The sequence below is a fragment of the Squalius cephalus genome (genome assembly GCF_949319135.1).
Source record: "Squalius cephalus genome assembly, chromosome: 21".
In the NCBI taxonomy this organism is placed as follows: Eukaryota; Metazoa; Chordata; class Actinopteri; order Cypriniformes; family Leuciscidae; genus Squalius; species Squalius cephalus.
Genome location: NC_137142.1, coordinates 24,306,927 through 24,330,194, shown reverse-complemented (window position 1 = coordinate 24,330,194; position 23,268 = coordinate 24,306,927). Strand labels below are relative to the sequence as shown.

General features: G+C 41.0%; 1 protein-coding gene across 9 annotated transcripts in view; it reads left to right on the top strand.

Annotated features, from left to right (window-relative positions):
* Positions 1-23,268, top strand: part of zswim8 (zinc finger, SWIM-type containing 8) — a 49,397-nt gene that overhangs the window by 19,094 nt on the left and 7,035 nt on the right. For 2 of the 9 annotated variants that reach the window (XM_079855994.1, XM_079855992.1), the window contains 15 exons: positions 12-1,239; positions 2,551-2,682; positions 2,787-2,966; positions 3,334-3,517; positions 3,626-3,724; positions 3,865-3,989; positions 5,405-5,693; positions 5,843-5,995; positions 6,241-6,463; positions 6,692-6,981; positions 8,435-8,658; positions 8,788-9,279; positions 9,631-9,811; positions 14,177-14,347; positions 14,683-14,802. In XM_079855994.1, the coding sequence (XP_079712120.1) occupies positions 12-1,239; positions 2,551-2,682; positions 2,787-2,966; positions 3,334-3,517; positions 3,626-3,724; positions 3,865-3,989; positions 5,405-5,693; positions 5,843-5,995; positions 6,241-6,463; positions 6,692-6,981; positions 8,435-8,658; positions 8,788-9,279; positions 9,631-9,811; positions 14,177-14,347; positions 14,683-14,802 (4,091 nt within the window). Of the gene's footprint in view, positions 1-11; positions 1,240-2,550; positions 2,683-2,786; positions 2,967-3,333; positions 3,518-3,625; positions 3,725-3,864; positions 3,990-5,404; positions 5,694-5,842; positions 5,996-6,240; positions 6,464-6,691; positions 6,982-8,434; positions 8,659-8,787; positions 9,280-9,570; positions 9,812-14,173; positions 14,348-14,429; positions 14,473-14,682; positions 14,803-23,268 lie in introns of all 9 variants that reach the window. The other 7 variants (XM_079855993.1, XM_079855991.1, XM_079855989.1 and 4 more) reach the window with 5 other exon arrangements.

Sequence of the window (23,268 nt, the reverse complement as noted above, 5' to 3'; positions counted from 1 at the left end):
CGACTCCTCAGGCGCTTGGAGCTTGCCGCCCAGCTGAAGCAGTGGCACCTGAAGGTAATAGAGATCGTGAAACGAGGGCAGCACCGTAAGTCTCTGGACAAACTCTTCCAGGGCTTCAAACCAGCTGTTGAATGCTGCTACTTCAACTGGGAAGTGGCCTACCCTTTACCTGGCATCACCTACTGCAGCGCAGATAAGAAAAACGCTTCCTTTTGTTGGGCCAGGGCAATGCAGCAGCAGCGGGGCATTAAAGCTGGGACTGGTGGGGAATCAGGAGATGGCACTCGTGGTGGAACCTCAGAAGGTTCTTCCTCTGAACACAAGTCAAGGAGTAACTCACATCTTCCCCAGCAGGAGGTGGCTGTCCGCCCTAAGGAGACCATTGTGAGCAAGAGGAAAGGAGTGTCTGGCGTGAACAGCGGAGGTGTTCTGGTTTGTCTGGGTGGCAGGGTCTCTCTCTCACTTCAGGAGGGAGGTAAAGGCATGTATAAAGCCAACAGCTCCTCCCCATCAGCTGGTAGTAAGGCCAAGCTAACGCAGAGCAACAAGGGCTCGTGTGGAAGTTCGAGTGGTGTCAGTGGGAAGCACCCTGGCGCAAAGCGGCGAACCAGCAGTGAGGACAGCTCTCTAGAGCCTGACATGGCAGAGCTGAGTCTGGATGATGGCTCCAGCCTGGCGCTCGGGGCAGAGGCCTGCAACACCTTCGATTTCCTTCCTCCTCCTCCCGAGATGTTGCCTTCACCCAGCCCACTGCTCCGCGAGCCACTCAAATATACTGCTGGTAACATTTCAAAAGACCGTGCTTTTGAGACAAAACATGTGGCACATGCTGCCATGCCCTCTGCTGCTGATGGCCATGCCTGCTTTTCAAAGGAGAGCTCCATTGCAACCCCAGTAGTGGTAGCTATGGAGAAAGAGGTGGATGCAGATGCAGACCTGGATGAAACCGGAGGAGACGAGGACCCTGTAGACGATGCTCTGCCCTGTGCCTCGCTCCCAAGCCAGGCTCAGCGGGGCCGCAGAGAGGGAGATGGAAGTGGAGCTTCAGGGGCCCCAGAACCTCAGGCGGCTGAGGTAGCAGCAGGTGCAGATGCTGTGGGTGAAGACGACTATCAAGCCTACTATCTTAGCGCTGCCTCAGAAGAGGGAGCGGATAGAGGGGTTGCAGACGGCAACCATGAGGAAGAGCCAGACATCTTTGCTGGGATTAAACCTCTGGAACAGGAGGGCAGGATGGAGGTGAATTTTTTTCCGCCGTAAAGTACTGAAGCACTGCCTAAAAGTAGCGTTCAAAATTATCACTGAACAAGAGCTAAATGCGACCATGCATCTTCTAATAGCTTCTGTTAGAAAAGCTTCCGTTCAAAATTTTGTTTTGCCATTATTGTAATAATGCAGTGAGATTTTTGTATGCAAGGAGTCTGACAACAGCCGGTATGATCTGATCTCACCACCATCGAGTCTGTCTGTGATTACATGAAGAAACAGAAAAAACTGAGACAGACTAAATCCAGAAGAACTGCGGCAACATCTCCAAGATGCTTGAAGAAACCTGCCTACAAAGCTACCTTAAAAACTACATGCAAGTGTAATTAGGACAAAAGCTGTTTTAAATGCAAAGGGTGGTCACACCAAATATTGATTTGATTAACTTAGAAGTTAATTGATAAATAAAATCTATTTATGCCATTATTTTAGAAAGCATCCTGACTTTACCGCATTTTTATACGTGTCTAAAACTTTTCACAGTACTGTAGCTTTGTAGGTAGGTTTCTTCATGCGTCTTGGAGATGTTGCCGCAGTTCTTTTGGATTTAGTCTGCCTCCGTTTTTTCTGTTTCTTCATGTAATCACAGACAGACTCGCTGATGGTGAGATCAGATCATACCGGCTGTTGTCAGACTCCTTGTGTATAAATTCTGGAACATGGCCTTCATGGTTGTTTAAGAAATGAAAAGCTACACACTCCATCAATTAGGGTTATAAGAACTGTTGCCACACGTATAACATGCTAGAAACATAATAATCACTGCAATAATGATCCAAACATAGACTCTTAAGCATTTGCCTTTTTAAACCCAAACAGTGACTTTTTTTTTTTTTTTTTTTGGCCGGGTAGTGTGTGTATATATACACACATGCACACAAGTGACATGGTTTAATAAAATAAAAATAATAAAAAAACGGCAAGAAAAACAATTAATTTATTAACAAATAATAATCCTTCCATCAAGCAATGTAGTTCTTCAGCAGTTTTTAGTAGAATGCTTGCCATGATGGAACACACAGATGCAATGCTGCAGTAATACTGATTTAATGAGGTCACACGAGTATGTTTATAGAGTTTTTCACAATGGCTCTAAAGGCAGCACAGCCAATCATAATCAAGTACTGTAACTGTCCGTTTTATAATTATATAATGAAAATGTTGCAAAATAGTTTCATGACTTGACCACAATTTTACTTTATTTTATTCTTTCTTTTCAATTCAATTGCACATAACTTTAAAAAGGTTTTCAAACGTTTTCAAAGGTATAATGTTGTGTTGCAGGTACTGTTTGCCTGTGCTGAGGCTCTCTATGCTCACGGCTACAGTAATGATGCTTGCCGACTGGCGGTTGACCTTGCTCGAGATCTTCTGGCTAATCCGCCCGACCTGAAGGTGGAGCAGCCACAGACAAAGGTACCGAAATAGTCTTTTTCATTGATTTCCCAGAGGTTTCAGCTGTGACATACAATCATGCCGGTGCTCACCTTTGAAAATGAATATCTCCTTGTCTCGTTTAGGGTAAAAAGAGCAAGGTGTCGACCAGTAAACAGACGCAGGTGGCCACTAACACCCTGTCTAAAGTAGCCTTTCTGCTGACTGTGTTGAGTGAGAGGCTGGAGCTCCATAACCTGGCCTTCAACACTGGCATGTTTTCCCTGGAGCTGCAGAGACCTCCTGCTTCTACTAAAGCTCTGGAGGTAAAGCAGATGTAAAGCAAATCTCATAAATCTGGTGATCTGCTAGTAGACAGTATAGTTTGTTGTTAGGGGTGTGTCTGGTCTTGTTGAAATTTGGAAGTGTAATATCAGGTTTTTTTTTTTTTTTCTAACTTTATTGTATTTAATGGTATAAAAGTATTTACATGTTTTATATTATAATTTATGTATTCATTCATAAATATAAAAAATAATGCCAAGTAATATAATTTAACATTAGCAAACGAGGTGTACACAAATTGCAGAGATTAACACACAGTATAACAAACCACAAACTAAAAATGCATTGTAATGTTTTGATGGCTGATTTCAAAGATGTGAATTCTAAACTACTGTGCTCTTGTGTTAGGTCAAGCTGGCATATCAGGAGTCAGAGGTAGTGGCTCTCCTGAAGAAGATTCCTCTGGGTCTTGTAGAAATGACTTCCATAAGGGACAGAGCAGAGCAGCTCCGTGATGGAAACTTCTGCGACTATCGTCCGGTTCTGCCTCTCATGCTGGCAAGCTTCATATTTGACGTGCTTTGCACCCCTGGTAAGTCACACATCGACCTTATCCAACCGTTTTAAAAATGCTCTTTAAAAGCCCCAAAATCCCCATGCTCGTTTTTCATATTTTTTTCTTATCACTTGCCTGTTGCAGTGGTCTCTCCCACGGGCTCTCGACCTCCTAGCCGGAACCGTAACAATGAAATGCCTGGTGATGAGGAGCTGGGATTTGAGGCTGCTGTTGCAGCTCTTGGTGAGTCAATTTATGTGAAAAAAATATAAAACCAACCAGCAGTAATGTGTGTTGTCGAAAATATTCTTTCATTCTGTGTTTCAATTGTCTCTCCTTTTCATTAATATTTTTATTTTTATTTTTTATTTTTTTTACATTAGGTATGAAGACAACGGTCAGTGAGGCAGAGCATCCTCTGCTATGTGAAGGCACGCGGAGAGAAAAAGGAGACTTGGCTCTAGCACTGATGATCACCTATAAAGATGACCAAAGCAAGCTTAAAAAGGCAAGTCTTTTGGAGTTATCCTGTCACCGTTTAAACTGCCCTGTCAATCATCTTGTCACAGTTAAAATCCTCCACATTCAATTTAATTTAATTTCCTACCATTTCAGAGAAATGTAGTAGTACGTTGATCTACATGGGTCTTGAAGCTGAGAACTTGTGGGTTCTCATGTGTTTGTAATTTGCATAATGATGCATTTAAAAGTCAATGACCAAACGTATCATTACAAAAGTTCAAAATGGAATTGCAGATGAAATGTGGATAACATTGAATAAATACCTTATTTGCACATATATTTCATTTGAAGAAGACGTGATTAAATATATGCGCATACACAGTGCTGGTTCATGTTTAGAGCACTAGAGTATATGAAATATGTCCATAAAAACTTGAAAACACGCATACTCCAGCCCAATCATTGTCCGACTCCAGATCATATAGATCTTTGATCTGCCTTGCTAGCGTTGTTAAACTATTTGTGCAGAATCAAGCGCTCAGAACCAGTGTTCTGAAATATTTGCTGTCTGAGATTTTTGGTGACACTGGGCGGAGCTTACATGAATATTCACGAGTTTCCTGTTTCGTGTTAAAGCGCCACTGAAAATATTAGTGCATGCTCCGTGGATCACAGAAACTTATTTTCAGTAATGTAATTGCGTTTCAACGTTGAATTAAATTAAGCTTCTTTTTAAATAACTGTATGTATGCTCAATAGTTTGTACATTGTGTCGTGTGATATAATTGAATGATTACAGCCACTGATTTGCCAGTGCTGGCTTCGAATAAATGCCAGCAGCCATCGAGTTTATTTGTTTTAATTATATAGGCTACTACTGTTTAATTGCTTTGGTCTTTTAACATTTTTATTTACAAATGTGTATAATTGGCAAAAGTATGAGGATTATTAATATGGGAATAATTAGACACACACACTGCTGTGATTGTTCTGTCATGGCTTGCTAAATAATTTCAAAGTGTCTTTATTAAATCCTAAAGTGGTTTAACTTAGAATCAGGAATGATTGAGAGAATATTGTGCTCGGTATGTTTTTCAAACCAAACCTGGGTCTCGAGCCAACAAAGTTTTAATCCCGTCTGGCTAGCGCACTTCCCATAATGTTTACTCATTAAATCAGTAGGTGGAGAGTAGGCTGTGTTTTGTGGCTGTTCGAACACATCTGACCACATCAGTGTTTACACTACGAAAGCAATCTGGTCAAATGCATTTTCGACAACCTCTGGAAGTGGTTGAAAGTGGATAAGTCTGTGATCCAATCAACCAAAACACATCTTAATACCAGGTGTAAACAAGGCCTTAGTCTCTCAAATAACATTTTTGTAATGAAGCATAAGCCAAGATATCATGTGTGAAATGCTGTAAATGTCTTGTATTAATTTCTGATTTCATCTTTTTGTAGATTCTGGACAAACTCCTTGACCGTGAGAGCCAGACGCATAAGCCTCAGACTCTGAGCTCATTTTACTCTAGCAAACCAGCTACCAGCAGCCAAAAGAGCCCATCCAAACACGCCACCCATGGTGCCAGCGGAGCCGCGGGGGGAGTGTCAAAGCACACCCCTTCAGCAACATCAGCTGCTGTGCAGGGTGTGTCCGGCGGGGGAGCAGCAGGGCAGCAGGGAGGTTTAGCGGCTGGCGGAGTTCAGAGCACAGCAACGGGAGAGGGCATCTCTGACAACAGAGATCAAGGTGAACCACATCCACCAAAGTGTCATGGGTAGACACTTCAATTTCAGAAGGAAATTCATTGCTTAAATGTTATTGAATTGGGTCCCTGTGGAGTTTGAAGTGACCTAGTTTAAAGTTGCTGTTTTTTATCCCTCTTTCTTTTTTGGCAGAGGGTGCGCAGTCGACCTCCTGTGAGCAGCAGAGCGAAGCTGCACCCTTCAAGCCTGAAGGCACAGTGCCCAGTCGTCTGGCACTGGGGGGCCGCGGGGCATACGGCACACGCTGCTGGGGATCACCTGTACGACAGAAAAAGAAACACACTGGTAGGAGACAGTGGGTTTGATAATTAGACAGATAGATGAAGTGCACAGATCACTGCAAAGATGATCAGTTCACCCATTAGCCTTTTTTAAAATAGTTATTTAATAATATATTATTTGTAAAAATATATATATATTTCCAAATATAATACATTAATTTGCATATATTGATTTAATTTATTATTTTTAACTATGCATAAAGAATTTTGAGAGTGTAAAAAGGTGTTCTGTCTGGCATGTTTTCTCAGGCATGGCAAGCATTGACAGCAGCGCTCCAGAGACCACCTCAGACAGCTCTCCTACTCTCAGTCGACGCCCACTTCGAGGGGGTTGGACAGCTGCTTCCTGGGGAAGAGGCCAGGACAGTGATAGCATTAGCAGCTCGTCATCTGATTCACTTGGCTCATCGTCATCCAGTGGCTCACGCAGAGCTGGAGGAGGAGCCAGAGCCAAGAGTACTGACACCAGCAGGTGAGACAAACCTGTCTATTTGCCCTCATTGCCCCTTATGTGGGTTTGGTCTCGGTTTTTGGTGCTTGTCCATCAGCATCTCTTTTAAGCCCTTAACAAACACAACTAAATCTCTACTTCAGTACCTATTCATTGACTAAATATGTTGTTTCAGTTCAGAGTCAGAACAGATTCTCTGACTCTAAGTCTGCTGTTTATGACACACACAGTCTCTTTCTCTCTTTATAGGTATAAAGGCCGCCGGCCTGAATGCCATGCTCCACATGTGCCCAACCAGCCATCTGAGGCAGCTGCCCATTTTTACTTTGAGCTGGCCAAGACTGTGCTGATTAAAGCTGGAGGAAACAGCTCCACCTCCATTTTCACTCAACCCTCTGCCAGTGGAGGCCACCAGGGGCCCCACCGCAACCTGCATCTGTGTGCCTTTGAGATTGGCCTGTATGCCCTCGGACTCCATAATTTTGTGTCTCCTAACTGGCTGTCAAGGACATATTCCTCACATGTATCCTGGATTACAGGTGAGAGATAATTGTGTAATCTCCAGGGATCACAAACTTCAAAATGATTTATTATCCCCTTGAAATGCGAATGTAATCTTTAAAATTCATATCCTTGGCATTAGAGTATCAATTCAGTATGGAGAACTATAGTACTATACTAGAGTATATTAATCTCTCCAGGCTCATGTATGGATTGATGGATATAGATAGGTAGAGATACGGGTCTGCACTAAATTTCACCTCAGCAGAATTTAGTATAACAGCTGTTAATTAAACTGCATACTATAGGCAGACCAAGCAGTTGCCCTCTGCATTGTGAAGGGCCTCTGTAGCACTGTATAACAATATAGGTAATGGAGTAAGTTTCATGTTAACATTGGGCACCCCCCCACCAGGTACAATATTCTGTTTTTTAAGCACATAAATAAAAATGTACTCGTTCTAATAAATTTATATTGTAATGTAGCCTACTCATTCTAATATTTTAATAAAATCATCTTTACATTGCTGATAGGTTATCATTGCACTAATTAACACACTCTCTGAAAAATTAGAAGCATTTTGTAATGCGCTTTGTTCACTGTAGCTCACGCGCACACATTCGGACAGATCGCGCGCGGCGCGTGCACAGAAACATTCAGCAACGCAGAAACTTCTCAACGCCGCCCTTAAATTTTGATCAATAAAATAGCTTCAGCACTGAAGAGCTACATTATCTTTTTCAGCAAGCAGTTGGTAACTTAACTGTTTTTGAAGCACTGTTTTTTTTTAAACTCACCGGCGCTTCACTGTTAATAGAGGAACGCGGCACAGACTGAGGTAATTCATACATGCACAATCTCTCTCTCCCTCTCTCTCAGGCCCATATGAACACAGACTTGATGTATTACACTTCTCTGTGAATAGAATATCGAACTGTAGATTGCTAAACTGCAAGCTTACCGGTGTTTTCAGAAAGCCAGCACTTTAATCCAGAGAGACAGTGTGTACACATGGTGTACCAGGTTGAGAAAAATATATTTTTTTTATTTTGAAGCTCGGGGATTAAGTCTCTTGATATCAGGCAACCCCAGTTATTTTCCTCTGCTTGCCAGATTAAAACCTTGTTCTAACCTATATATTATATTAATTAATTCCAGGACATTACCACGCCGTTTAAAACGCTGTTCTTGTATTCAAATTAAGCGTGGACCACTGCTGCGCACATGCTGCAGAATCGATACAGAAGCAGCTGTATTGATACTCGAATCGCCAAGTACCATGTGATGATACTACATCGTTGTATCGATGAATCAAACACAGCTCTAGTGTTTGAACTGAGATTGTGATCTTTTTAACAATTAATCGTGCAGCTCTAATTAAGTAGATAGATATGGATGGATATGAAGTTAATACAAGAGTATTCTAACAAATCGGTGGGCAAACCTGCATTTTTTGTTTGATTTTGAATTCTTCTGTCGTGTTTGCACAGGCCAGGCCATGGAAATTGGGAGTGCTGCCCTCAACATTCTGGTGGAATGCTGGGACGGGCACCTTACTCCTCCGGAGGTGGCGTCACTCGCAGACCGCGCATCACGAGCACGTGATCCCAACATGGTGCGTGCTGCGGCAGAGCTGGCCTTGAGCTGCCTGCCTCACGCTCATGCCCTGAACCCCAACGAGATTCAGAGAGCTCTAGTGCAGTGCAAGGAGCAGGTATTGTCCAGCACAGCCCGCATTCATTATACATAGCCACTGGATCACGATCCATTTTTAATCTAATGTTATAAAAATCATCTGCTTGTTGCTTTTAAACAACACTTTTCTGCATTGTTCTCTCTTCAGGATAATGTGATGCTGGAGAAAGCTTGCATGGCTGTTGAGGAGGCTGCAAAGGGAGGCGGTGTATATCCTGAAGTCTTGTTCGAGGTGGCTCACCAGTGGTATTGGCTGTACGAGCAAACAGTGGGTGGTGGTTCAGGGGCCCAACGAGAGGGTTCCGGCCGCTGCGGGGCCAACGGTGGAGCAAGGAGAACGGCACCCGAGGGAGGCTGCGGTATCCTGGATAACACCGGAGTCTTGGATTCATCAGGTGTCTCGGCTGTAACTACGACAGTGACAGCAGCCGCCGTAGTACCTGTCATTTCCGTCGGCTCCACCATATACCAGTCACATGCGCTGCCGGGCTCAGCCATGGCACACACGGCAGGTCTGCATCCCTACACCACCATCCAAACCCATCTGCCCACCGTCTGCACCCCGCAGTACCTGGGCCACCCGCTTCAACATGTCCCCCGTCCTGCCGTCTTCCCCGTCTCTGGGACAGCCTACCCACAGGTATGAGCTCTGTTCATTTCCTATTGAAATGATTATGGGTTTCAATTACCTGTGCTTAGCATTTTTATTTCAGTCTGTAGTATTATTTGTCTGCATTTAACTGAAGGTAATTAATACTAAATTTAAGCTCTAATGCAGACGCTTACTTGGCAGTCATTGATGCATAGCATGACATTCCTGGCAGAATATAAATAGAGAGACTCATACCAGTTTGTTTATACATGTATAATGATCTTTACTGCTATGCCCTTGGTTTAACTTAATTTTGTGGTTTTAATTTTTCAATGGCAGGTGTATGACTCGAGGAAGGCGTATCAAGCTGGTTTTAAGAGCATCTGTTTGTCTTCTCAGGGAATGCACCCTGCTTTTATTGGTGCTCAGTACCCATTTTCTGTGGCCACTGGCCCTCATCCTCCTATGGCAGCGACCGCTGTCACTTTCCCTGGCGTTCCAGTGCCGTCCATGACTCAGATCGCTGTCCACCCATACCATACTGCAGAGGCAGCCCTGCCTCTTAGCACTACTGTGGCAGGTAAGGACAAGTTGGTTGTAGAATTTTAATTCCATCTTAACATGAACACAACTTTCGGCATAATATCCAATGTTATTTAAAATAATTCTGAATAAATGCAGTTTTACAATATACAGCAATTTGCAAGAGATGAACACTACTTTCGTCAGATTTAATATCTGCATTTAAAATTATTTGCACTTACATAGAATAAAACGACTATTTAAGGCCATCTCATTGGAGCATATGGGAATGCAAAAAATGATGGTATTTTGAAACAATTGGTTGGACACTCATTTACTATCTAGTTCGCTTAGCCTTTCAAGATTGACAATTTTGCTTGCATCCTCTCACTATTACTGCTCACTGTGTTACCAGTGAGTGGTAGTTCACATCTTGCGTGCTGCAAACAAGTGTCATGTGAAGTTCAAACAAGTGTGAATGTTGCTGATCTTTTTATGGATATTTTGTTTTGTTCATAGCTCATTTATAAGGAATGTAAATGGCCTCAGAGTTTTTCAGCAACCACACCAACAAAAATAAAGTGTGGATTTAGTAATTTCCTCTGAATTCGAGCATAAGGCCTTTTATCACAGGACAAGACAAGAGACACAACTCACGTTGACAAAATTGTTTTACATTACAGAATAGTCAGTAAGAAAACATTTAAATGCACTAGGAATCACTTAAAGGGGGGGTGAAATGCTATTTCATGCACACTGAGTTTTTTACACTGTTAAAGAGTTGGATTCCCATGCTAAACATGGACAAAGTTTCAAAAATTAAATTGTACGTTTTGAAGGAGTATTTCTGTGCCAAAAATTGTCCTTCCGGTTTGTCACAAGTTTCGGAAAGTTTTTTTCGAGTATGGGCATGTGTGACGTCAGATGTAACGGAATTTCCTTATACGGGTCCTAAGAGCACTTCTCCGGTAAGATCGCGGGCGCGCGCGCACTCGTACACCAGAGCAAGAGAGCGAAAGCAGTACCTCATCTAAGCGCTCTGCTCGGCTTTAGGGAAGTCAATGTCACCAAAGAAGTGGGTTTTTGGTTGCCAGGGCAAGACAAACCTGCACAGATTCCCAAAGAACCCAGCGTTAAGGGAATAGTGGATGCAGTTTGTTTTTCCGGGGCAAAAACGAGTTGAGCAAGACTGTTTCCCTGCATTTCGACGATGATTGTTTTATAAACAAAGCCCAGATCACGGATTTGCAGATCGTCTAATGCTTAAGGATCGAGCAGTCACAATGATAAAGGTCCGCAGTCGTGCGTTGGAACCGCAGGCGGTGAGTAAAACTGTTGAACAAATGTCTCTGTGTGTTGTTAACGTTACTAGCTCGGCGCGTTAGCACAGCTTTAGCACATCGCCCACACGGCCCGCCCCCAGCCGCTCGTTTTTTTCCGGAAAGACTCGGTACAGTCTATCTTTCACTTATAAATATAATAAAACTAAAGACTTTTTGGAGATATGAACGATGCAATACTACTCTATAGGTACTCAAGATTAACAGGAGATTGAGTGAAAATGAGCATTTCACCCCCCCTTTAAGAATTGGATTGTGACTCCCTGAATCAAAAATGGATCTAATTATGAGATGTCTGTCAATATTATTTAATCATGGGTGACAAATATTGCATGTACAAAATTACATTTTATTAATGGAGCTTGAAGACAATTTGAACTAAAACAAATTACAAATAAGAAACATAAGCAATTTGTCACAGTGCCCTCAATATACATAATTCAAGGTTAGTGCAACAAACTAGTTATCAGAAAGAACTTTATTGCTAAGTATGTTTGCACACACAAGGAATTTGTTTTGGTGACAGAAGAAGCTTCCAGTACACAGACAACTACAGTTCACAGGTAATAAAATAAAAATTAAAGAACAAAGATATATGAATAATATACAGTATAATATATAAATAAAAATAGAAAAACTTGTATGTACGGGTGTGCTGTATATAACAGAATAGAATAGAATTAACAGGGAATGGAATAAGAGGTAGGTTAATTGTCTTCTGGGAATGGAATAAGAGGTAGGTTAATTGTCTTCTGGGAATGGAATAAGAGGTAGGTTAATGTCAAAATAAATGTTATACCAAAATAAAGTGGTATTGCACACACATTTATCATTGCCCAGTGGGTGCATTTAACTGTTCATTTATTTGCCCTTTTGTTTAACCAGATAAAACTTCCTGAGATTAAAATCTCTTTTACAGAAATGACCTGGCCAAGATGAGCACAACATTATCAAAAAAGTAAAAGAAAAAATAAATAAATAAGAAAAAAAAAAACATTAAAAACACATCATATTTTTTTTTTAAACATTTACAAATTGTTTCTTTCATTTCGTAAAATGTTCCAATCACTGGGTGCCGCAGTGGATGTGAATATCCCCAGCCTCACTAGCTGTTGCCTATCTGTCAGAAAACTGGTGATCTACTGACAAATAGAGCTAGGAACTGAGAGCTGGGTTAACTTAGTATGAAGGACTGCTGGGATGATGGTGTTGAAGGCCGAGATGAAGTCCACAAACAGGATTCTTGCATAAGTCCCCGGTTTGTCCAGATGTTGCAGGATGTAATGCAGTCCCATGTTGACTGCATCATCCACTGACCTGTTTGCTAGATAGGCAAACTGCAGGGGTCCTGTGATGTCCTTCAGGTGTGCCAGCACCAGTCTTTCAAACGACTTCATGACCACAGACGTGAGAGCGACTGGTCTGTAGTCATTTAGCCAGTGATTTTTTTTTTTTTTTTTGGGGATGGTGATGATGGTGGAGCATTTGAAGCAGGAAGGGACTTTCTCCAGTGATCTGTTGAAGATCTGTGAGAAGATGAAGGCCAGCTGGACAGCACAGGCTGGTGGGAAACCGCCTGGGCCTGGTGCTTTCCTTGTCTTCTGTTTCTCGACCTGACACACATCCTCTTCACTGATCTGAAGTGCAGAAGGGGAAAGAGTGGGGTTACTGGAGGTGTTGATTGTTGTGCAGAGAGACTGTCAGAGTGGGTGTGGGGTGTGACTTTTATTTTCAAATCTGCTGTAGAAATCATTCAGGTCGTCAGCAAGTTGTTTATTCCCTACAGAATTGGGGGATGGTGTCGTCTTGTAGATTGTGATGTCTCCTTTTAGCCACTCTATTCTCTTTTGTCAGTGTGTTTTTTGACATGATTTTTTCCCCCATTCCTGTAAGCATCATCTTAGGCCTGGCGAAGCTGTCTGAGTTTCGCTGAAAACCATGGTTTGTCGTTGTTGTATGTTAAATAAGTCCTGGTAGGAATGCACATATCCTCACAGAAACTGATATATGGTGTGACATAATCTGTGAGTTCATCCAAATCAGTGGCAGCAGCTTCAAAAACAGTCCAATCAGTGCAATTGAAGCAGGCTTTTAAATCCCACTCTGCTTCTTTAGTCCATCCTTTAACAGTCCTTATTATAGGTTTAGCTGATTTCAGTTTCTGCCTGTAGGTCAGTATAAGATGAACCAGATAGTGATCAGAGTCCTAAAGCTGCTCTAGGGATGGACCGATATGCATCCTTTATTGTGGTGTAGCAGTGGTCCAAAATATTGTTTTCTCTGGTTGGGCATGTAATGTGTTGTCGGTATTTTGGCAGTTCAAGGGTGAGGTTTGCTTGATTAAAGTCACCAAGAATAATAATAAGAGAGTCCGGATGTTGCTGCTTTGTGATCGGATCAGCCAGCTTTTGCAGCACTGCACTCACATGCGCTTGCTATGGAATGTAAACACTTATGAGGATGAAAGAGGAAAACGGAATGGCTCCATTCAGCCATGTTTCTGTGAAACACAGAGCTGTAGAGTTTGAAAAGTCCTTTTTTAATTCAGGAGAGAAGGTAGTCCGTTTTTTTGGGTAGAGAGCGGAGATTTGCCAGATGGATACCAGGCAGTGTGGTTCTAAAGCTGCGATGTCTGAGTTTGACTAGATTTCCGGCTCGCTTCCCACGCTTGTGCGTCCTAGAGCGCTTGGGCAGCGCTGCTGCTCCTCAAACTACAATGTTCAGCAAAACATCAGAATAATCAAAAACCTGTAGAAGATTGGTTAGTGTGTACTGCTGAATATTCAGCAGTTCATCACTGGTGAAACTGATTGTTTAAGAAAAACAAAAAAACAGGACAAACTAACAAATACAGAAACAACTGGAGAGTTCCACACAGAGGGTGGCCATCTTGAAAGCATAGACCATAGTTACATAGTTGAGTTATTTAGTTTAAGCATAGTTATTTAGTGCACCTTAAACTCGGTGCAGACAAAATTCATTACAGTTCTTACCAGTTTTCCAGAAATTGTTGGGAAAGCATTGGACAGTCTGCAAATTCATAGACACCCCTGAACATCCTCTCCCCTTTTTTTGCCCAGCAGCAGGAGTACACTCAGGCGCCACCATCCAGGCCATTCAGGGGACTTCTCTTCCAGGACTCTCGTCCCAGCCCACCTCGCTGGTCAGTGCACCATTTCCTGTGGAAGACGAGCAGCACAGTCAACCAATCAGCCAGCAGGGCCTGCACTACCTCCACTCGGCCTACAGAGTTGGTAAGGACGCCTGATTTCTAATTACATAGATCCATTAGGGCATGGCTTGCCTGTCCTTATGTTGCTGTTTTGCACCCATTAGGATCCATCTGGTCCTGAATTGTGGTGATTAATTATCAAGAGAGGTGAGGGAGAGGTCGGTTGTGTCCATGTTGCAGGACTCACAAAGAACTCTCACAGTGAGAAATATTAATTAAGGCATGATTTCCGTTCTATCAGTACTCATAAGTCCTGGAGATTAGGATGTTTGGGTGCATGTGTCAATTTAATACTTGATCAGTACAGTGTCGTACAGTACAGAGTGTTGATGGCGAAATGTTCCTGTCCTTATTTAGGCATGCTGGCCTTGGAGATGTTGGGAAGGAGGGCCCACAACGATCATCCGAACAACTTTTCCCGTAGCCCCCCATACACAGAAGACGTCAAATGGCTGTTGGGCCTGGCTGCACGTCTTGGTATGCCCATTTATCTTTGCAATTTGGCTTTTAGGAAAAACAGTTTTCTAAAATCCCATTTTATTTCCCGTTACCTGCTATAATAGTTAACATAGACTGTAAATTATATGTTGGCAGTTTACCTTGCCTTCAGCGGATAAGAGGTGACTCTCCAGCAGAGTTATTGACATCCTGATGTCTGTCTTGTTACTCTGAGCTTTATCCCATGCTGATTGCGCGCATGTTGCCAGTTTTAATGGCATTAAATATTACAATTGAGAATGTAGAGGTAGAAAATATGCCATGTTTTGGTTAGGCATTTTATGAAATGTCTTGTTTGTATTCTTGTATTGCTAATGGTCCCCTCCGAGATGTGTATGTGTAGATGTGCATAGATGTGTATTATCAGAAGGTAATGACATGGACCTCCACAAGCTTCCTTTAAAAGGATATTCTGGGTTAAATACTTAAAATGTTTTTGCTAAGTTAGTATATAAACAGTGTGTGTGCTTGGAAACAGGTCAATTTAGCTCAAAGGTTTATTCATTAATTTATAGGGAATTTGGAATGAATGACTTATTTTTACATGGGTTCATTTGAATGGGTTATATAACTATAAACTCTGTCACAGATATTAATATCCAAACTATAGTGAAAACTCTATTTATTAGCACGGTAGCACTATTTATTAGCAATTTGTCGGCGTCCTTGGTTTTCAGGTTCGTTGATTTGCTGGAGGTCTTTTCATGCCTGAAATGGTGTTTTGAGAGAAATTGTTCTAGGTTGAGACCGTTTACCTTTAATTTTCTGGTGACATAATTTGTGGTAAAAATGTGGATGTGCATGGAGATCTCTCTCTCTCTCTCACACATTTGATTTTAAGGTGGATATTAGGATGTTAGAGATATTAGGTGTGGTGCGTCAATCTTAATATCATTAACTTGACCCTTATGGGGTAGACAGCCTTTTTACCTAATAAAGGAAGAGACGAAACAAAACAAATCAGTTTTTTTGTAAACAAATAGTTTTCTGGTATGGCTTACAACTACAGTTGCTAAGGTGTCATGTACCTTAACTTAATGTTAGGTGTTTTACTTGTTGGGTGGATAGTTACATGTTTCCTTTCTGAAGCTAGTTTCTACCTGTAGGAAGAACATGTTTGTTGAGGGTAGGGTAGGGTAGGGTAGGGTCAGATCTATTTCAGTCTGTGTTGATCCCCACTTTTCTTGTAGGTTTGACCCATGTTTATTCCCAGTTGAGTCTCGAATGACTTTTTGCATCTTTGCCTTGGACAAGGGATCATCCATGATCTGACGGGAGTCACTCCAGTAAGGCAGGAAGTTCTTTGGCAGACAGTGGGAGGTAGTTTGGCATGGCTGTGTAGAGCTGTAGTGCAAAACTTTGTCTCCTACTTTGCATTCCTCTTGTGATGCCTTCTGGTGGTGGCAGACTTTCTGACCTTCTATGCTTATTGTGGTTACTGTTGCATAAACATGGTTCTTGATTTTGGGGTTCATTTGGTGGTTTCTTTGTGAGTGATGTGTAACCAGGACGGGTTTCTCTGGTACCTCTGGGTTTTCGTTGGTGGTTGGCTGTGAGAGACACCTGTTCTATGTTGTTGTAGAACAGGTGGAACAATCATCTTCATTATGAAGGTGTACCAGATGATCATTGGCCGATCCATCGCTAGTCATAACGAGCTTGACTCATCTTGGTTCTCATCCATGTTTAGCTTGTTTTCGATGAACACTTTCAGTTGCCTCATTAGTGGTTCCATGTCTTTTATTGTATATTTTCTCGTTCTTGGGCATCCTCAGTGCTGTGCTTAACTGAATGGTGTCTTGGTAGGTTTCGTCGTCGATTACCCACATTGGATGCCTTTGAATGCATTGGTTGATCGCCTTTGGATGTCCAGCTAGGTTTCCAGTTGTTCGGTCTAGTGTTGTCACAATACTAGAATTTCTAACTTCGATACGATACCTTGAAAAATATCGATATTCAATACCATTTTTTAAAAACACAGAGAAAAAAACTGCCACAATATTAGTTAATATTAATAGTTTTTTTTTTTTTTTTAGCTAAATATAACAAGTCTAGAACATGACAATGAGGTATATTTTACATGAACAAAAATGTCCTGAGGTAGTGCACTTGTTCAAAAGCATAAATGCTGGTTAATACATTAACGTTATTTGATGAGCAGATTTAAACGCAAACGTGCGTGCATCACACGCGAAACAATGCTCACTGGATCGACATCAAGTCACCTTTATTTATATAGTGCTTTTAACAATACAGATTGTGTCATAGCACTTTAAGTTGTATCAAATTGGAGGATAGAGTGTCAGTAATGTATAATAATAAGATTAAACATTACATTTTCAGTTAAAGGCATTTCATTATTGAATTCAGAGATGTCTTTGTCTAGCTCAGTTTAGTTTAATTAGTATCTGTGTAATCAAATTGAGGATAATCGCTAATGAAGGCAAATTGCAGAATTCAATAATTTTTTGAATAAAGTTAAATAAGCACAAGTTAATTTTACCATCACAGAGAACGAGCAGTGTGCTGCGTTTTTTATGTTGCTAGGCAACCACTGAAACCGCTGTCCTGTCAGTCAAGTAAACGTCAAAACAGCCTTTTATTAACTTTATTTACTTTCTGTTAACATTGTGATAGTTACGGTAAGCTCGTGAAGTCGTTAAGCTCCTGGTAACCCTCGAGAGCACCACAAGTTTATCCTCCATCATCGCACTCTCCGGGCGTTAAAGCAACTAGCTTTCATCACTAAAACGGAAGGCCCGCCTCTCCATTCAATCGAATGGACAGTGGAAAAAAAAACGCGATGACGTCGGGCGCTTTTTCCGCTCGGAGTTGCTTTTTTTTTCAACTTCAAAAACGCCAGGCGCATAAACAGCGCGCAGAACGCTCGCTGCCATAGGAAACCAATTGAAAATAGGCGCCTCTCACTGCAAAAAACGCGTCAGGTGTGATCGGCCCCATTCACTTTTGCTATTTAACCAGAGCGAATGAGACGAGTGCGCGTGTGGTGTTTGTCAACGCACCTTTGGAGAGAAGTGAAAGTGACAGCTCGGCTTGTATCGGTGTATCGATACTTCGGGAAATTAGTATGGTACTGTTTAGATATTTCAGTATCGATATTTATCGAAATATCAATATTTTTGACAACACTAGTTCGGTCTTTTGGTTTTCTTGAAGTATGGCTGGTCCCATGACTTTTCCCAGCAGTTTGTGTAGTAGTTGTAGGGGTGGGCGATCTTCCCAAAATTTCATATCATGATCTTATAACAAACAATCACAATCCATGATTTGAATCGCGACCTTCCCAATTTTGAGATGTACTATCGAGAATATCCAGACTGGAACAAGCCTATGGACTTTATCTATTTGCACAATTTAAAACCCAGTACTGCATTAAACAATCAGTTGTCAATATAGTCATTAAACTAGTGGTTGACCGATATTAGATTTTTAATTGCCGATATCTTAAAGAGCAGGGTATTAGTGATGCGCGGATAGTGATGCCGATATCTTAAAGAGCAGAGTATTAGTGATGCGCGGATCATGGTTAAATCCGTGGGCGCTGTGGATAATCCGCAGATCGGGCGGGTCAAGTAATAAAAAATATTCTGATTAATTGCAGGTGGGTCATGGGTGGATATGATAAATCATTAATAATGTAAATATTAACTACATTCTCTAAAATAATAGAGCACGTTTAAAACGTAATTTTTCCGCCAGGCAGACAGGTACTAATTTGCACTCTCATTAAGATATGCTGTGTGGGGTCCTGGTTTATGTATAAAGCCTATATATTTGAATTAATATTTAAATACATAATTTGAAAATGAATTAAAGAATTCTCTAAATTAAACAGACTTACTTTAGATAGCAACTTCTTGATTCTGTTATCATCTTACAGTATTTTTCACAAATAAAGACACATTTATTTATTTTTTATAAAAAGTAAACACTGTAACTAACAGGGCACTCAGTAATCTAAGTTTGTGCACTCTGGTAATAATTTTTTCAAATAGACAAGGTATCACTAATATTACATACAGCACAGTGAAAATTACATGAATATGACATAGCGGGCTACTAAATATAGCGCAGCATAGTTTGAAATCAAGGGTTCACAATTTGTCGATTGTGCGTCTCCAGTGAAGCTGAACTTTCCTGTCCGCATTCATTTCAAACGGACAGAATACACGCGATTATCCAGGCTACAAATGTGCACTTCAGAAGATCTGACTGATAAATTCGAATAAGCCTGCAAGGTTTGTGAAATTAAATGTTTTAGATATTCAAAGATTTGTTTAAATTCAATCATAAAATCACATTTGCTGAAGGTAAATGAGAACATATTAATAGTGTTTGTCTTTCTGTTACTAATAATATCTGTAAAAGCAAATGCTATGATACTCTTTCGTAAACCATTCACTTTCTTTGTTTAACAGTTAAATTTAGTAATAGTAAAGATGGAGAATGTGAGCGATGTGTGCTCAGACGCTGCCATTCTCAAAGCCATCAAAATAAAAGTTCCGCTATTACGAGGAAATAAAAGATCACGGTCTCTATGATTCGCTTGAAAAGTAGATCATCGACGTCTTCAAGATTGACCACGATATAAAATCGTCAGATCGCCCACCCCTAGGGAGCTGTCATTGGCATGGACTTATGGTGTTGTCATGCCACTGTGTCTCTTCCAGTGCAAGGCTTGTGTCTTGGGCGATGGAGTTTAAAACTGTGGATGTTTTCGAACCTTTCTTTGAGGCTGGCTGTCTTTTGTTTGATGTAGGCCTTGTGTGTCAGGTCACGTCATGGGGCAGGGCAGGACATGAGGCCTAGGTGATGACTTACTCCAGGGTGCAGATTTCTTAGGAAGAGGGTTTTGAAGTTCATATCCTCTTCAAGTTCGGGTTTTCTTATGTGCACCAAAGTAGGCTTGTCGAAAACGGTTGTAGTAGGCTTGGGGAGTTTCTTGTCAACTTTTTTTAAATTTTTTTTTTAACAGTGGTTAACAGTAAATTTTTAGACTCCATGCCTGTAAACTCTTTAAGCAGTGTCTCACTTAGTAGCTGATAGTTTGACTTTGTGTGAACAGGTTACCTGTCTGTGGACTAGGGTTGTGCGATATCACGATTTTTGATCGTGGACAATTAAAATGTCTCCACGATCTGCTTTTGAAGAAAAATCGAAGTATCGTGCTACAGTGCATTCTAACAGTTGTAGTTCTGGCGCCTCAATCTCACGACGCAACGTACATTCACATCACGTGGTAACGCAGAGGTAGAGTGACACACATGGGACACTGCAATTCACAAAATTTTATTCTTTTCATGTGCTTTGCCGGTTAAACATTTCATTCGCGTGCTGTTTCTGAGCGCATACACCCGAAGCGCATAGGCACTAAAAGCCTGTCAAACAGCGCCTGGTTACTGGACTAAGTTATCTTTCGAGTCTCATTGCGCTAATACTGTCAAATACACGCAAGGTTTACATAAACACAGTTGGTTATGTCTAAAGTGAAAGCAAACATTTGAGAGAAAATCGAGTGCGTGTCATGCCTGTATATTAGATGCGTCCAGGTCTGAAAGCGACAGTAGCCTAATAGTAAACATGCTGCCACTTGTCCTTAAAGGGATAGTACACCCAAAAATGAAAATTCTGTCCTTACTTACTTAATCTAATCTTGTTCCAAACCTGTATTAATTTCTTTCTTGTGCTGAACACAAAATAAGATATTTTGAAGAAAGTGACTATCCAAACAGTTGCTGGTCCCCATTGACTTCCATAGCAGGAAAAAATATACTATGGAACTGCGGATGAGCAACTGTTTGGTTAGCCACTTTCTTCAAAATAACTTTTATTTTCAACAGATGAAAGAAACTTTCATTTTGGGGGGAACTATCCATTTAATGTTAGTAAGGCAACAAAAAACTGAGAAAATCAACATAACGATCAATCAATGTAACTTTGCTTTTCATTTATTACTTAAAGCTCACTTGAAGTTCTTTGATGCCACATCAAAAACTTCTAGCCTAACTGATAAAGTTCAAACATTATTAAAAATAAGTCAGCAGTCAGTTATAAAATAAGAACAAATACATAAATTACAAGCAGAGATGAATACTAAATAACAAAGTTACAAAGTCTAACAGTAGTATTCAGGTACAGAAATTAATTAATTAAATGTAAAATAACACTATTTGTTCACTGTAGAAATTAAATATAGTTTAATCTTTGTAAAGCTGTATTTTGTTGTTTTATTAACATTAATGACACAGAGACAACAGAAGGAATATTAGGTTTCTGCTGTCACTTTAAGACCGAATGCACGGACCGAAAAAAACCTGACAAACATCTGGTTTCTTTCTCAACTGTTCACTTATGACATAACCGAGAGAATACTTGCCGAGAAGGGTATTTAGACATAATTGTGTGTGCATGTGTCCGTTCAAGGGCAAGGAAACGCGAAAGAGGAATCAATTCGTGTTCGAGCACTATCTGAAACCCGCTCTCTGCGTGTACGCAGATAACGCGCGAGTCCCGATTTTCGCCTCTTCTTCCGTGTTTAAATTGGTTTGAATGTGTACATTGGCAATACAAAACACATCCAAATGATAAACTTTCACTCTATTATGGTTAAATTTAGCAATTCCGCGAATCACATGTGTGCCGAACCGTGGGGCCTGGTCTGTACGGATCCCAGATCAACTGTGATCCGTTGCACCCCAGTACCTTTCCAGGGGGTCTTCCAGAGCATTGATTTTAGAGTTCTTGTCTTTAACATCAGCTTTGGCTTTCTGTTGTAGATGTTCAGCAGATTGGAGTTGCTTTACCAGGTGCTTCTGGACAGTCTTGAATTCTTGTTTGTCACGTTCAGCGACTGTAAGAGCTTCTTGAACCTTCAACTTGTTTCTTGCTCCACTTCATCGGGTACTTCGAGGTAGTCTGTGCATTATTGAGTGTGCATCAGCTCTCTCAGGAACTCAGTGGTCTGACACTTGAAGTCATCCTGGACTTTCATTTCCAGCTTGCAGCTTCCACTTCCAGCTTGTCTGTGCGGCTCTTGGCACATGTCAGCTCCTTTTGAAGGTGGGTGATATGCTTGTTGCTTAATTTCAGCTGCGCTGGGAAGGCATGGCTTAGAGAACTGGTGATCTTGACTATATCCACATGGTTGTGGTTCTGGCTTGAATCGTGTGTCAGGAATCTTCTCAAAATTATGATTATTATTAAAAAATAATAACAGTTCAATTGTCTTTGATCTGAGGCAGTCTGTAATGCTTGTGAGCCAGGCATCCACATCTTCCCCTTAGGCAGTGGAACAGCTAAGTGTCGTGTAAGTGATTGTACACTAATAGTGAAGTGTGGTGATGAAGTGTTGGCCTGTATGGGAGATTTGTGAGATATGTGAGACTTCGTCACTTAACTGAGTAAAGAAAAAAGTTTTTTTCTCTTTCTATCAATTAAAAGCAGTTTTTTTAAAAGTTAAACAATATTATTGTTTATGTTTGAAAGGAAAAGAATACAATAATAGTGCTGATACCTCTTTTCTTAGTCTGACAGGATTGACTCCACTAGGAGCTGTAATCAACCAAAGAAAATCTCGGTCGACTGAAGTCCTGAAATTTTCGACTAAAAATGACGTTACGAAAAAAAACTTTAAATGAATTAGCTGCGCACTGTGCGCAGTACTTGGTAGCCTTGTTGTCCGCCTAAATGAATTATAACAAGGGGGGTGTTCTGAAGACAGACTGTTACCTGTGAAACAGGGGTGCTCTGAAAACACCCCCATTAGCAATTAGTGCTTTCCACCTGATGAAATGAACGCGGCAAAACTGATGAAATGAATGCGGCAAAAAACGACCAATCAGAATTTTGGTCGAGCCAGAACGTATCGACCAATAATCAACTAATCGACTGGGAGATTACAGCCCTAAACTCCACACACCTTTAGTTGGACCACTTACCAGGGATGCTTTTGAATGCTCAATATTTATTTGTCTCTGTTAAAGATCTTTGATCACCAAAATTACAAATTTAAACATTTTTCCTGTGAAAAACATTTCTTCATGCCTATTAAATAACTCACTCAGACCAGTTCAGAGATCCACTCGGTCAACTTTACTGTAATAAACGCTGCACAATGGCAAGTGGCAATACTGGTTTTATTCAGCCATATGTGTTTGAACCAAAAACTGATTCAGAAGAAGTGGAAGAGTGAATTATACTGAGTTGTCTACAAATTCGATGTATTAGAATGTTAATGCATTTTATGTATCTATCTCTACAACGTCGGACACGTAACGGTAATTGATATTATTAGCCTTTGGCTTGTCTACGTTATCAAACAGCTAATAGTGTGTTGCTATTGTTACACAAACCATGCTCCTGTTTGCCATCTCAGTCTGCCTTCTAAAAATCAGTTAGAAACGCTTTGAACAACTTAATGTCAGT